The sequence below is a fragment of the Mesoplodon densirostris genome, chromosome 6 (assembly GCF_025265405.1).
Source record: "Mesoplodon densirostris isolate mMesDen1 chromosome 6, mMesDen1 primary haplotype, whole genome shotgun sequence".
Classification (NCBI taxonomy): domain Eukaryota; kingdom Metazoa; phylum Chordata; class Mammalia; order Artiodactyla; family Ziphiidae; genus Mesoplodon; species Mesoplodon densirostris.
The window spans coordinates 20,669,900-20,685,220 of NC_082666.1; the positions used below are offsets into that span (position 1 = coordinate 20,669,900).

General features: G+C 51.1%; 1 protein-coding gene across 3 annotated transcripts in view; it reads right to left on the minus strand.

Moving 5' to 3' along the window:
* The window catches only part of RGS3 (regulator of G protein signaling 3), a 126,769-nt gene that overhangs the window by 90,530 nt on the left and 20,918 nt on the right, over window positions 1–15,321 (minus strand). For 2 of the 3 annotated variants that reach the window (XM_060100674.1, XM_060100677.1), the window contains exon 1: window positions 2,464–2,517. In XM_060100674.1, coding sequence (XP_059956657.1) covers window positions 2,464–2,517 — 54 coding nt within the window. Of the gene's footprint in view, window positions 1–2,463; window positions 2,518–4,970; window positions 5,027–5,590; window positions 5,682–6,843; window positions 6,905–15,018; window positions 15,088–15,321 lie in introns of those variants that run through there. The other variant, XM_060100673.1, reaches the window with a different exon arrangement.

Consider the following 15,321-nt stretch of genomic DNA (forward strand, 5'->3'; position numbering starts at 1 on the left):
GCTGGGGAGGCCCCCGAGGCTCCGCTTCCCACCAGCCCTGGGCCTGGATTCAAAGCGAGTTTGTAAAACAGGAAATCTGACAGACAAGGGGAAGGGGCGGGGGGGGGGCAGGAAAATACCCTGTTCCCATAAGAATTCTGGGAAAACACACAGCTAAGACAGGAAGAGAAAAAAAAATGGAAAGAAAGAAAGAAAAACAAACTCTGGAGTGAGCGCGGAAAGCCCAGACTGAGGCCAAGGGGCGATGACAGGAGCCCGGCCCACTCCACGCAACCAGCAGGGCTTTTAGGGACCTCACAGCCCACCCTCAACCCAGGCAGAAGCTGGGATGCCAGCATCTTGCTAGCACTTCCCCAGTCCTATCCCACCAAGAGCCACGGCCCCTCCTGCCTGGGGCACAGCTCTGGAAAACCAGTCCCAGCACCCAGGGCTAACAGTTTGGGGACTGGCCCCAAAGCTGAATCTGGAGAGAAGGAGGGTGCTCCAGAAAACAGCCTGTTCCCCGCATCCCGGTGGGACTGTGGAAAGGAGACCCCTCTGCCTTCCTGGGCACCAGCCTAAGCAGAGCCAGTCCAGATAACAGTCCAGGCCAGCTGGGGGCTGGGAAGAGGGGAAGAGGAGACGGTGTTGGGAAGCAAGCCCCGCTCCTGCTCAGTGTGAGGGGGTGGGACTGCGTGAAGGAAGCAGAATTATGCTCTGTCCATCGTGACCACGACCACGTTGAGGGGACAATGTCCAAAGAACCTGATCATCACTGCAGCCCTGAGGGAATGCAGGGCTAGTTTTAGTATGCCCATTTTACAGAGAAGGAAACTGAGGCCTGAAGCAAGTAAGCTCTCAGCCCTCCTCTCTGACCTCAGGCCTCAGGGTCAGGAGGCAAGGGAAGCAGCCCTGCCCTATCTCTGGGACCTCAGCGACTCCTGGCAGAGGCCATCCTTCCTGGGGTGCTTCTTGCTCTTTCCCGTCCAGTGCAGGAACTGCTACTGCTCTCAGATCTCACCCATGCCAGCATCTCACTTCTGCCCTCCTGCCTGATTTCTGACCCTCTGTCATGCCTAGACTTCAATCCCAATCCCTAAATGCCACAGTTTATTGAACCCCCTGCACCAGGCACTTCATACACATTCCATTTACTTTCACAGCATCGTCACATTATCACCCTATTCCACTGACAGGAAGACTGAGGCTCAGGGAGGTAAACTGCCATGCACAAGAGTCAGACCTCAAGAAGGGCAGAGCTGGTTGTGAGCCTGGGTCTGACACAAAGCTGTTGCTCTCAACCCCGCACTACTTTCTAGCAGGGGATCCGTCTTGAACTTGAGTCCCAGAGCCCCAGGCCCGGACCGCACTCATGCCTGGTCCTACTCTGACTGCCAGAGTGTCCCGGTCCTCAGGCCTGTAGTGCCAAGTGACCGAGGACTTCTCGACCTCCCATCCAGTGCCCTCTGTGCCTCACCACCCCGCCATCCAGTTGCCAGTGTCGCAGGGGCTGCTCTGCAGGCTCCAGGAGGGCGGGAGGGCCCTGAGAGCTGGGGACTGGAGAGAGAACACACGTGTCCCACTCACGGTGCAGGAGGCCCCTCTGAGCATCTCCCTGAGACCTAAGTCTGCCTGTTTGAAGGAGTTCAGGACTCAGATTCCAGGCTGGTCATTAAAACACAGAGGGACTTTTCTGTACTTTTAAAATCAGAACCATTCCAGGGTCCCATCAGCTTGGACATTCCCAAAATCTGGACATCCCTTGCCTTCACCCTGTCTGACACCATGCCCTTTTTATAAGAAAAAAAAATGTCCCTCACAGTTCCAGAAGAGTGTTGGGGGGCTAAGGGATCATCACTCCCACTTTGCCCCACATCCCAAGACTGGAGGCTGAGGGCCAAGCCCTCTCCGTGAAGTTGGGCTCTGGAGCCAGAGGACTCCGGACCCACCTCAAGGCATCACAGCCACCCAGGAGGAAAATCATGTGTGCGCACATATACGCAGACACATCCTACCTCGCTCACAAGCACACACCAACACAGGCTAAAACACAATCACACCTACACAATGTAGGACAGGCGCTGCCGTCCCATCAGAAGTAGGGAAAGTTAGCAAAAAACCACAAATCCAGCTGCTCAGCAACCTAGCCACTTACAATCTCAGGCTTGGGATGCTCTTTTTAACCCACACTCCTCCCAAATAAAAATGACAGAAAATCAACTAGATAATCTCACCATGGACACCACCCAGTCAGTGGTTAGGATGGCGAAGAGCTGGCCTCGTCTGCCCCTAGAGAGGGGCGGCAGGTAAAGGCCACCTCGGGGCCAGTTCCTGCCTCTATCCTCCCCCACAGATCACAATGAACCTGCAAGGGGCCAGGAGGAGGCAAGGAAGGCCTTGTGGGGAGACAAGTCCTGCTCGGTGAGCCCACACCCCTGACCCCCAACGACACCCCATGCGCCCCCCAAGGGGCCAAGCACCCACCTGGCGGTAGCGGCGCTCCGAACACACCTTGCAGAGCCCATTGAAGCGGTTCATGGCTGCGGGTCCTGCCTCGACTGCCGCCCCATGAAAACCTGGCTCTCCCCCCCAGCAGTGGGAGCCCGCACTGCGCCCCGTCAGCCTGGCATGACCGCCCTGGGAAGCCCGCCCCGCAGAAGAATGGCAGGAAATCACCTCTCACCTCCCCAGGCCCTGTCTGTGCTGTGTGCCTCTGCACGATAAGCCCGAAGGCTTCCTGAAACCTCCGAATGACAAGGAAGAGGGAGAGTTTTATATTAAAATTCCTGTCAACTAGTTAGTATTCCCCGGGCCCCGGCGGGGAGAGGGCGCCTTTGTTCTGGCTGCATTCTCCACCATGGGCCACTTTGTGATTCCAGTGTTCTCACAAACACCCCTGGCTGGAGGAGAACCCAGGCAGAAAACACGGCCCACTCTGTAATAACGCCGCCTCCCCTTGCCAATCCCACGATCCCGGGTACAAATGCAGGGAACTAACTCAGCCTAAGAACCTAAGGATGCTTTGCACCCACAGACATCCCACGTCAAGACAGCAAATACAAAACATTTGGAGTTTGCCTGCCACTCAGAAGCTACTTAAAAGTCAGTTTCCTCATCCATGTACATGGGCTGCTTTGAGGATCTGATGACAGACCGTAAAGTCAAGTTGGGAAGGGATTTCCAATCACTAGATAATCCAGCGTCCTCTTTTTACTGGTGAAGAAGTGGGGGCCTTGAGCAGTTGAGATCACACAGCAGGGTGGGGTGGAGCTGGGACCAGAGCCCCAGTCTTGATCCCTGCCTTGTAGAGCAGTGCCTGGTGAGCCTAGAGCCCCTTCCACCAACCTCAGAGCCCCTGAGGAAAACTACCCAGCCACTCACATCCTTCATGCCAGAGAGTGTCCCTCGGTCCAGCCCAGCTTTCGTTACTGTGACAGTGGTCAGGCCACCCAGGTTTCTAAGCCTCCATCCCTCCGGGCACACAAAGAGGGAGTTGAACAGGTCACCTCTCGGGGTTCTCCCCACTGCCCTAACCAAGCCTCTGACAATCACCCACACCTTGCTGAGTCCTATGGACATCTCTGCGTGTGCAAGCCAAGGAAATCAAACGCGCCTCAGAACAATGCCCCCAGAGGTCAGGGCCTGTGTGCACAGCCCAGCACGAAGTAGGACTCTCCCAGGCCACCTAGAAACCTGCAGTGTTGATGTCCGGGCAATTCTCACAAATCCCAGGGAGACTCCCTGGTCACTGTCCTCTCTGTGCTCGGCATGTACAGAGAGAGGGAGAAAGGCCTTTGCAGCTCCCCCACTGAAGCTGGAAGAAAGCTTTTAAACTTGTAATGAAGCCACGGAAAACAGAGATCCAGCAAGTTACTCTAGTACTGTACTATACAATATGGTAATGATTAGACACAGGTGCAATTTAAATTTAAATTTTTAAGTAAAATTTAAAATTCAGGTCCTCATTCATACTAGCCACAATTTCGAATGCTCAGTAGCCACCGGTGGCTAGTGGCTGCCATAATGGGTAGTGCAGCCCTAGCCTGTACGCTCTGTGAGGGCAGGGATCTTTGACAGCTATATGCTGGCACCCAGCACAAGGCCTAGCCCATGCAGATGTTCAGTAAATACTTAATGAATGAGTGAATGACTTGAGTGAATGAAAGGGGAAATGTCTTGTAGATAATAATACACCTAAGGGTCATATATTATCATGGAAAATATCACTGTCGTATTTTCCCAACTAGGCCACTTGCAGGAGACAGCCATACCTGAAGCCATATTTGCTGGCTGTGTGGCCACAGAGAGTGACCTAACATCTCTGAACCTTACAAGTCTCAGTCATCTGTGAAATGGGTAGTAACAACCCCCTCAGAGGTGGGAGTGAGGGTCATGTTAGATAACAACTGAGGGGCTACTCAGCACTGCAAGCTTGTTTCTCCCTCTCTTAGTGGTTAGAGAAAACCAGAGATCACCTGCCATGGCCTGCAAAGGGGCAAATTTGGACGAATTCCCCAAAAGCCCTATAGGAAGGTTCCTCTCTAGCTTCAAAGCCCTAATGAAGTGAGGACCCATCGGTCTCGGGCTCAGACTCACAGCTGCTCCCTGATATCAAGGGGGCCAAACCGGAAGGGGAATTGGGCCACAGTGGCAGGGGAGGCAAGGGGTCTGAGGGGGCCTGCAGGAAAGGGAGGACTCGGCTTCAAGAGACCGAAAGTCAGTACAATCCAGACTCCTCTATTTCCAGGGGCCGGGGCCCGGCTCTCTCCCCACTCCTGCCCCAAGCTTGAGTAGCCCGAGAAAAGCAGCAGAAATAACCTCTTAAAAATGCACAACTTGCTGAGTTTCCAAGCACCAAGTGAATCTGAGTCTCAGGCACCGAATGCTCCCCTGTTTAGGGGTCTCCTGGGCCAAGGGACTGACCAGAAGCAGGTTAGAGCCCAGAGCAGTGCTCCGGGCCCGTCAGTCCTGCCCAGGTTGTCCCCACCTACCTTGAGTTTCTCCCTGTTCTCGGTGTCCTCACCTCCCAACAGTCTCAACAAAGGGTCTGGAAGGTGATAGAGCAGAGTCAGAAAGTTTCTGCTGGCATCTAAGTGCCCGTTCCACAGACCACTCAGAGGATGAGGCCAGGGTGCCAGGCCCATGTGGAGGACAAGGTCACTGCTGGCCTCCAGGATGTGGGAATGCCCAGGCTTGGGCCAGGCAGGGGCTCAGGAGCCAGATGGGTGCGTGGGAAGGACAGAGCAGAAGGGGAAAATCCTCAGGACCCACAGCAGGGCCCACATGGCCTGTCTGCAGAGGTGGGCGCCCCAAGGTCAGCCAGGCAGCCCAGAGGGGATTCTGAGACCACGAACCCTGAGGAAGGGCCACACGGGGAGGTCCAAAAGCCCAGCCCTCCAAGAGCTAGATAAATAAAGGAGTCATGGGCATGAGGCTGCCTGCAGGCTGCATTCTAGCAAGCACTCGTGAGAAGTCCCTGGACCCAGGGTCTGATGGCAGCCTAGGGTGACACATGCCACAAAACACAGGGACTGAGGCTACTACACAGTGGAGTGGGGGGAGCCCTGGGGGTCGGCATGTCTGGGCAGAACTGAAGGTGGTGGGCATGCACCTCTCAGGGGCCGCAGTCTCCGCCTGGCCACCTTCAGGTGCTTGGTCCGGCCCAGGCCCTCGCCCAGCAGGTAGTACCAGCCGCTGGTCTCCTGTCACAAGAGAAGGCATGACATGCTCAGAGGAGGCAGAGGGCACAGGTCAGGCAGCCACGAATCCCTGTCAAAAAGCAGCAGCTGGAGAGCCTCCTCAGTAGCAGCATCTCTGCAGACACACACACTCCAGCCTCCCTTCTCCAAACCCTCCCTTCCCACCTCCAGGAAGCCCTCCTTGATGCTCCAGGCAGAGCTGATCCTCCCCTCTGCTGACTTCCCACGCCTCTTGTCCCTGGAGAACAAGTCTACTCACAGGCTTGCCTCCCCCACTAGGCTGTACCCGGGCTCCTTGATGTGCCTAGCACTGTGCCTGGTACACAGCAGGAGCCCAATAAATGCTGACAGAAGGGAGGGAGGGAGAGGCCAGAAAGCAGGCATCCTGAGGCCCCTGAGCAGTCCCCAGGGGCAGACATCTTCTCCCAAGAGGGAATAAGGCCAAGACTGCAGTCAAGACAAGATAGTTGGGACCCACATGTAGGATAAAGGGTCCTCAGCCACCTACCCCAGACTTCACTTCCAGGACACAGAGCTGGGTGGCAGGGCGACCTGGCAACTCCTTGCAGCAGGCCACCAGAACACCTCCAGGGATATGCAAGAGGCGCACATCCCTCCCCTGCTCAAAAGCCTCCAATGCGGGGAGTGCCACCCAAGTAGAGCTGGGTAAGGGTCTGGCCACCCAGAGGGAGGGGCCTCTAGGTCCCAGAGTCCTCACCCAGCCTGAAGAAAAGCTCCACAGAGGATTCTCACTCCATCCCCGAGCACCTGCTAGGCCCAGAAACCTGAGATCTGGCAAACAACGTCAAGGCAACCCCTGGAACAGACCACAAGAAGCACCCATCCCTCATCCTCCAGGGCAGGGAGTGCTCTGAGCTCTGAGGGACCTGCCAGTGTCCTTAAGGGAAGACACCAGACCTAGAGCCTTCTGGGAAGACTTGGAGCAGCCTAACAACTGGTCTCTGACAAGAATGAGCCACGGCAGGAAGCCAGACCCTTGGTCACGCCAGTAACGGTGTCGTTATCAGGCCAGGGGGCACCTGTCTCAGTGGAGCACCATCTCACAGACGGAAGCCCTGCCACAGGGCTTCCAGACAAAGGCCTCTGCCTGTACCAGCCCTGGCCTAGGTGGCCTGACCCTGCCAGAAGCTTCCCTAGGACCCACCTTGTCTGGAGTCAGGAGGGACTTCACCCCGAAGCTCATGCAGCCGATGAGTCCACTCTGTCTGGGAGAACAAGAGAAGCTCGAGTGAGCACCTTTTCATTGCACTACATTGGGAGGTCGATTGTCAAGTGTAACATAGGTTTGCCTGATGCACTGTGGTTTACGAAGCACTTTTACCTGCGTTGTCTCATTTGATCTTTCCAACTTTGTGAGTGAGGCTGGAGTGGAGTTATTCTCTCCATTTCACAGAGGAAAAAACTGAGGCTGAGTTGATCCCCTTCCCAAGGTCACAGGACTCATTAGTAGTAGAGTCCCATGGGAAACCAACCACAGAAGCTCAGAGTTACCTCGGAGGTTTGAACTGTTCTGGTGCTGGTAGGTCTGAAGAGCCAGTCCCCAAAGGGAATTTCAGCTCCCACATCTGCTGGTGATGCTCAATCCAGGAGAAAAGTTATGGGACCTCAAGCTCAAGAAGCTAGGTCCATGCAAGACCTGGGCAGCGCTTGGACAGTTCCAGATCAAGGTCCAAACCAACCTGACACACAAAAGTTGCCAAGACCAATCTGACCTGGCTGCCAGTGGGCCAGTACAGATGAGCCAGGCTCAGGACTCATGGAAATGTCACGCTGTGCAGACAGGCTGAGTTCAGTTGGGTCCTTCTTGACTAAGGGTAATTCAAAGTTCCTGAAAAATGTCCATCATTGAGTTCCAATGTGCAACACTGAGGGACTGATTGATAGTTGGCAGCTTTCAACAGTGACAGCATAGATTAATATTAATGAAATGCCAAAAATAACATTGCTATTATGAGATAAAAGCAAATCTATAGTTTAATGAGAAAGATGTCCACCAAAATATTAACAATGGGTGTATCTGGCAGGTGGGAATAGAAAGGTTTTTCTTTTCTCCTTTGGGTTTTTAGTGTTTTTAAATTTTCACTGGGAACAAGCGCTACTTTTGAAATCAGAAAAAATAAAAGTAGTATAAATGTATTTGAAAGTACTTCTATTCTACCACATCTTTCTTTACCCTAACACTAGAGTTGCTTTTTTCTTTTTTTCTACCTCTTCTCTCTTAGAATATCGCCAACTCAGCCCTCTTCAGAGACTGGTTTAATAGCTATTAATCAAGAAACAACATGGGTATTAAGACTGGAGCAGAACCCTGATGGTTGACTTCAATATGTGAGGGACCCACATAGACGAGGGATTCAGCATGTTCTGGGGAAGGCACCATATCAAAGCCAAGGATGTACTGAGCTGCCTAGATGGGTAGTGAACTAACTCCCTGGAGATGTGCCTCCTCGGAGCCTGGTCTAAGGGGGCCTGAACAAGTCCACAGAACACCCTGAAGAGCCTGTCCAAGTCCTGTGCCCCAGAGCCTGCTCCTGAGATCCAGACCCAGTATGTCCAAGGTGGGGTCTGGGCATGGGAGTCTGGAGAAAGCTGTCCAGGGGATCCTACAGGGCACCCACCCGTGCCTGCCCCGGTCGAGGACTGGTAGTGTACAACATCTTTATAAACACATTTTGTTTGGATTCTCCAGAAAGGGTGGCAGCCTACCACCTGACAGTCCTAAGCAAAACAAAACTGGCTTCTTGCTGGGAGCCAAGCCGAATGAGGGCCAGGGATGCAGAATGCTGGGGACGGATTCTCAAAGCTGGTACCCCTCCCCCACAGATGCACACTCTGCACCAGGCCGTGTCTCACCAGCTACTCTCACTCTGCTACCCCCAGCTCTCTCTTCCTGCCCCCGCTTTCCTGCAGCCCGGGCTGCACCTGCTCTCTTCTCCTTTCTTGCCCCCTCACATCATACCAGGCCATATTAACCATCTACCGATAGAGAACAGTGTAGTCACTCCATTAAAGTGACCCTTCCACATCCACCTGCCCACCCAGCACCAAAAACAAATACTCCTCCCTCCTGGCAAGTGGCCAAGTCAGCACTAATGGAGGGGCAGCTGCAGTGACCAACATGAGTGGCAGACACTGACCTGAGCTGACATCCCAGAAAAGCCTTGTCAAGACTTTGCCAAAGTCCTCATCACTGATCTAATTCTGTGTGTCAACACATTCAAAAGCAACCCAGCTGGTATCTAGGTGCCCACACTGCCTTGCTGTACACTTTTCTTTCACACTGAGTATGGCTGTAACTTTCTAAATCTCCAGGCAGGATGCTTTAGCTGTAATAAAGGCTGCCTCTCCCTGCTCTTCAGTAAGTGGAAATTTCATCCCCTGGTGCTTAGAGAATACTAAATGGTTAATGGCCTCCCGTGAGCTTTGCTTCCTGCTAAGGGGCCTCCAATGATTTCATAATAATTTAGGCCAAGCAAATGGTCACAGTTAATGTCCATAAGCAGGAACCTCTAAGTGTTCTTCAATTAGCTACTTCTGAAGACTGTTTTTGAAAACCTTTGGAAGAAGAAAGACTTTTTTTTACATGCAGCCTGAGTATACGGCAATATACTGGTCAGGTAATAAACTTGGGACACCGCCTGAAATTTCTCTAGGCACAAAGTCTCAGGGGCCAAGCCTTGGGTACTTCTGAATGCCGAACCCTAAGCTCAGTGAAGCCTTGACAAACAGATGAATCCATCATGCCCACGTTGGCAGGCACTGGGCAAGGAGCTGCAGCATTAAAGAAACAAGACAAACATTCAGGAATTTAAATACCAGTTCAAGACAGCAATACAAGGGATGTCACTAGACAGAGTGAGATTGAGAGATGAACAGTACAGGCAACAAATGCTGAAAGCTTAGAGAGGCAAGAGGTAGTTTAGGATTGAGATGCTCAAAGAAGGCCTAAAGAGTTAAGCCAAAGAGAAGGAAAGGAAGAGCATTTCAGGCAGAGGGAACAGCTGGTACAAAGGCTCAGAGGTAAGGCTTCATGGAACATTCAAGGGCAATAGTACAGCCAGCTCTCTGTATGAAAGGATGCGGAACCCATGGATACAGAGGGCTGACTATACTATACCACTTTATATAAGGGACTTGAGCATCCATGGATTTTGGTATCCACGGGGGTCCCGGAACAAATCCCCCATGGACACAGAGGGATGGCTGTACTTGGCTCAGTTTACCTTTGAGCACAGGGTAGGAGACCCGCTACAAAATGAAAATGCATTATTTTAAGGGAATGCACTTTAATTCTCTCTCTCAGGGGCTTAAACTATTTCTGTTACAGACTTATCCCATTTAATCTCAATTTATTTTTAATTTGATGGCTTAAATCGCACAATATTTTTCCAATCATTTTTTCTTTCCTTAAGCTCAGTGCCCATCTCTGGTCACAAGCTTTCTAACTTTATGGCACTGCACTTGGCACTGAGGTTGTTTATAAAATAGTTTAAAGGAAAGAGCACAGAGTACCCAGGATAGTGTGCGACACACAGTAAGCAGCCTCTCCATATACGTAATTACTATTAGCATAAAAGATTACGTTTTTCAAACATATGCTGTGTGTGTTTTGGTTTTTTTTTAACTTGGTGCATAACATTACAATTCTAAGATTGTTCTCTGACCACAAGTTCTGAAAACACTATGATTGACACTAGAAGCTTCAGTTTAGCTTTTACCATATCATCAAACAAAACTTTTAAGTAGTTCAGTTCCATAGTCAGTGATATTGAGGAGTTACTGTTAATTTTTAAATGCGTTAATGGCATTGTGGTCGTTTTCTTAAGCCATCTTTTAGAGATTTATATAGCTGAGATGAGATGATGTCTGGGATTTGCTTTAAAATAATCCACTGGAGGAGGGGAAAGTGGGTGAGGGCATAAATGAAATAAAATTGGCCATATATTGATAATTGATGAAGCTGGGCTATGAGTATGTGAGGGTTTATTACATACTATTTTCTAACTTTGCATATGTTTGAAAATGTCTATAATTTCTTAAAAACTCACAGAACCTGCAAGCCAAAAGAAATCTTTGAGATCACTGCATTTTACAGGTGAAGAAAATGAGGCCCAGAGCAGGGAAGGGACATATCCAGTCTCACAGCGAGTTGGAGCTAAGCCAAAATCTACTGCTCTGAGGCCTGGTTCTCCTCAGCTCCCAGCAAGAGCTGAAATCACTGTGTGAGCTGAAATCAGCCAGCACCCCCAGAACTTCCTTGTAGATCATCTTGCTTCTCTAATACAAATTTACAGCCATAACTGGAAGGATCATGAGAATTAATGAAACAGATGCTCCCTTTTCATTTCCTATTAGTTTCAAAATGTAACTGACGGGACACTTCCCTGGCAGTCCAGTAGTTAAGACTGTGCTCCCAATGCAGGGGGCAGGGGTTCGATGCCTGGTCAGAGAACTAGATCCCGCACGCAGCAACTAAAGTCCGCATGCTGCAACTAAAAGAGCCCACATGCCACAACTAAAAGAGCCTGCGTGCCGCAACTAAAGATCCTTCATCCTGCAACGAAGAGCCCACACGTGGCAACAAAGATCCCGCGTGCCGCAACTAAGACCCAGCACAGCCTAAATAAATAAATAATTTTTAAAAATGTAACTGCCACATATTCAGCTGGATGATTTATATAAAACTACATTATAGGGCTTCCCTGGTGGCGCAGTGGTTGAGCGTCCGCCTGCCAATGCAGGGGAAACGGGTTCGTGCCCCGGTCTGGGAAGATCCCACATGCCGCGGAGCAGCTGGGCCCGTGAGCCATGGCCGCTGGGCCTGTGCGTCCGGAGCCTGTGCTCCGCAACGGGAGAGGCCACAACAGTGAGAGACCCACATACCGCAAAAAAAAAAAAAAAAAAAAAAAAAAAAAAAACCCTACATTATAAATGCTATGAGAGGTAGCCTGAGGCCTGAGGCACAAGTGTACTGACACAGAAAGGGTGTGGCTTTGGAGCCCTTTATCACCTGGGTGAGCTGGTCAAGTGTACTATACTGTGGTTTGGCACGAGGCTACCTGGATTTGCATCTTGTTTTTACCACGTGCTGGCTGTGTTACCTTGGGCAAGTTACTTAACCTCTCTGTGCCGGTAAAAGAGAGACATCAATGATGCCTACTTTATATGGTGCTGTGAGGATTAAATTAGAAAATGCATGGAATATGCTTAATGTCCACACACTTAGTGGACATTAAGTGATTAATAAATATGAGGTATTATATAACCTTGGGCAAGTTCCTTAGCCTTCGTAAATCTCAGTTTTCTCTTCTCTGAAGAGACAGTAATAATTCCTACCTCTCAGGGTCGCTGTGAGGATTAAATGAGATAATGTATGTAAAGTGCTTGGCACAGAGAAGAGTTCATAAATGTTTGTTTCCTTCCTTCTGTAATTGTCCTTCATGTTGTGAAGTTGCAGGCCCGTCCTTCGGAGAAGCACAATTTGGTCTGAGCGTGTTCGGCGCAGAGTACCCAGGATAGTGTGCGACACACAGCAAGCGCCCTGTCTGTCTGCACCAGCTCAGAGGCCTTCTCATTCAGGGATGGATCAATACTATGCCTCCCACCCGCTGAGCCTGTCACTGCGGTGCTGGCACCTTGGGCAGGGCCATCTGTTGGGAAAGCAGGTCTGCCTGAGCCTGCTCTGTCCCTCTTGAGCTTCGGGTTGGGACTGTGACCATGAGTTTGCCTGTGTTTTGTTTAATAAGGAATCTCACTTTCCCAAAATAGGCAACAAGCGGAGACACTGCCTCTGTCACGCTGCCTCCCTGGGCGCTGACTCACTTTCCCCGGCCTCACTTTCTTTTCCAAAACCTGCCAAGTGCACTGTTGCCCCTTCTCCAGCGGGCTCCGCCTGGCTCTCGAAGGAGAGTGGTCACAGCAGAGGGAGCGGTGACTCCCAGTTTGGTGTCTGCCTCCATCCAGAAGGCTCGCCAGGCATCCTCCTGTCTCTCCGCCCCTCCTCCTCTGTCTCCTTCAGGGCTTTCCCTTCCTGTGCCCATCCCTTCAAGGCTGGATTCTGACCCTTCGTCCTTGGCACCTACTGTCTTCCTGGGTGGTCTCACCTGCTCAAAATTTCACCCACCACCTTGGCGGGCACGGCTCCCACATCTCCACAGACCTCTCTCTCCCCTGAGCTCCAGGTCAGCAAAGGCAACCCTCCTACACAGCTCTCAGCTGGCTGCCCTCCAGGCACCTCCATCTCACCATATCCACAGCTGCTCCCCCTTCCCCTCCGGTACACTCTGGCTTAGCTGAAGACGTCACCAGCTACCCAGGAGTTATCCTTGGCTTCTCCCACTGCTCTCACAGCCAGATCACCGCTAAGTACTATTGGTTTAAGCTCCTAAATATATCCTGGGTCTGTTTCCCTCCTCTCTATCCCTAAATCATCTCTCGCAGAGTCACCACAAGAATCTCCCAGCTCCTCCCCAACCTCCAAAAGACCTACCAGAGTGATAGATCTAGAATACACACCTGTCACTCCCCTGCTCAGTATCTCCCCATCACCAGATTCCCAAACACCAAGCTGGCTGCATGAGGTTCACCCCGAGAACTTGGGTAAGTGCAGATTCCTAGGCCCTGCCCGTGAAAATTTGGACTTAATCAATCTGATGTGTTACCTGGGAACCTATGTTCCTCACCAGCATCCCAGGTGATTCTGATGCATAGCCAGGACTGAGAACTTCTGGCCCTTCTGAGAAAATTCACACTCCAAAGAAACCCTACAGAATGATCCGATGTGTGGTTTATGCCAGCCTCTTCATCTTATCTCCAGTCAGTCCCTACTTTGTAATTGACCCTCCAGCAACACCAATGAGTTTGCAAATCCCTCTCCACTCCTGCCTTGCCCTCCGTACTCTACTGGTTGAGACTGAAGACTCTAGGGTCTAAATACCTGGGTTCCCATCTTGCCCCTACTGTTCACTGGCCATGCGACCTTAGGCAAGTAACTTCCTTTCTTAGCTTGTTTCCTTTTCTGAAAACTTAAGACAAAAACATACTTTCCTTAGAGTTGTTTTAAGAACTAAAATGAGAGCATGCACTGTTAAACCCTGGCTTGTGGTCAACACCCAGTAAACGATTGCTCTTGTTTAGATATCAGTAAACGATAAAGTATCAGTAAATGATACTCTATTGAAAGACAAATCTTTCATTATGAAAGTTGAGGAAGGCTCAACTTTAAAAGCATACTAGCTATCAAATTTAGGGTACCAAAGAGCACTGAGCCCAAAAATATTTTCTGGGTCTAAGCTGGTGCGTTGAGCTGATTTTCATTCACCTAGGCCCTTTTCCGGTCACCATTCTGTTCTACGATTATTGGACAAATGTTACTGGCCACAGAGTCTCCCAGATTTCTCAGGCTGCACCAGCTGAATGAGGCCCTGCTGCTCACAGCAGGCCATGCAGTCAAGTACTCTCACCCACTTCCATTCCCTTCCCTTAGCAGCTGATTCTCACCCTCACCACCCAGCACTCTTCCCCTGCTCTGTACTGGCCGCCATTACTAACGACGACATCCGCCTCCTGTGTCCTGGGCTGCCTGAAACCTGTTAGGTTTCTCCTACACAAAACTCTGCACCTCCTAAACTGGGCTCCTCATGGCAGCCTGAGCCCCCCGCACGTGTTCCTGCCTCTTTGCCTTTGCTCGTGCTGTGCTCCTGCCTGCAATGCCCTTTCCAGCCTACTCTCCTTGTCTTATTCTTGAGCTCTGCCCCAAGTTCAAAATCCCACTTTTTGCATGAAGCTTTCCTCGATCGCCTCAGCCCATGATGAACTCTCCTTCTTCCCACACTTACTGTCCTATTACTCATTTTGTTCTTTTATTCCTTCAGCCAATAATCACCAAACATCTACGTGCTAGGCACTGGGTACAGTGGTGACTAAGAGAGAAATGGACCCATTTTTCATGCAGCTTCTGCTCCTGTGGAACTGAGTCTGTGTGTACTGTGACTGTAATTTGCCTCCACGCAGAGAGCCTGGTGTCCTCTTCTGAAAGTAGGTGCCTTGAGAGCAGAAGCCACATGTAGGCTGGTTGGCATCCCAGTGGCCAACACGGTGTCTTGTTGATACCAAGGGCTCAGCAAATGCACGTTGGTAACATGATCCTTGGCATTACCTGGAGTGACAGGGACTCAGGGGAGCGGCAGCCTCTCAAACTTAGCCACCACCATTCATTTATCCAACAAGCACTTACTGAGCCCCTCTGTATGCTGGCCACCTGGCTGCCACCCATGAGCCCAGAGCAGGATCTCCCCTCCAGCTCAGCAGTTCCCCTCACCTGGAGTCACCTGCCCTGTTCCACACTGTGACCAGAAGGCGCTTCTGTTCGTCTTCCTCTTGGACGGGACTGCAAAGCAAACCAGTCAGTGTGTTAGCAGGGCCGAGCTCTAGTCCAGACCCACGGAGTCCAGCATCATGGCAAATTTTGGAAATAACCTGAACGCCAACCATAGGAGCTGGTTAAATAAACTAGAGCACAAATAGTGTGGGAGGTGAGTACTTATATTCATGAAAGAGTTTACATTACATTGTTAGGGATGAAAAGGAGGTTACAACACAATACTATAGAACAATATGCCAT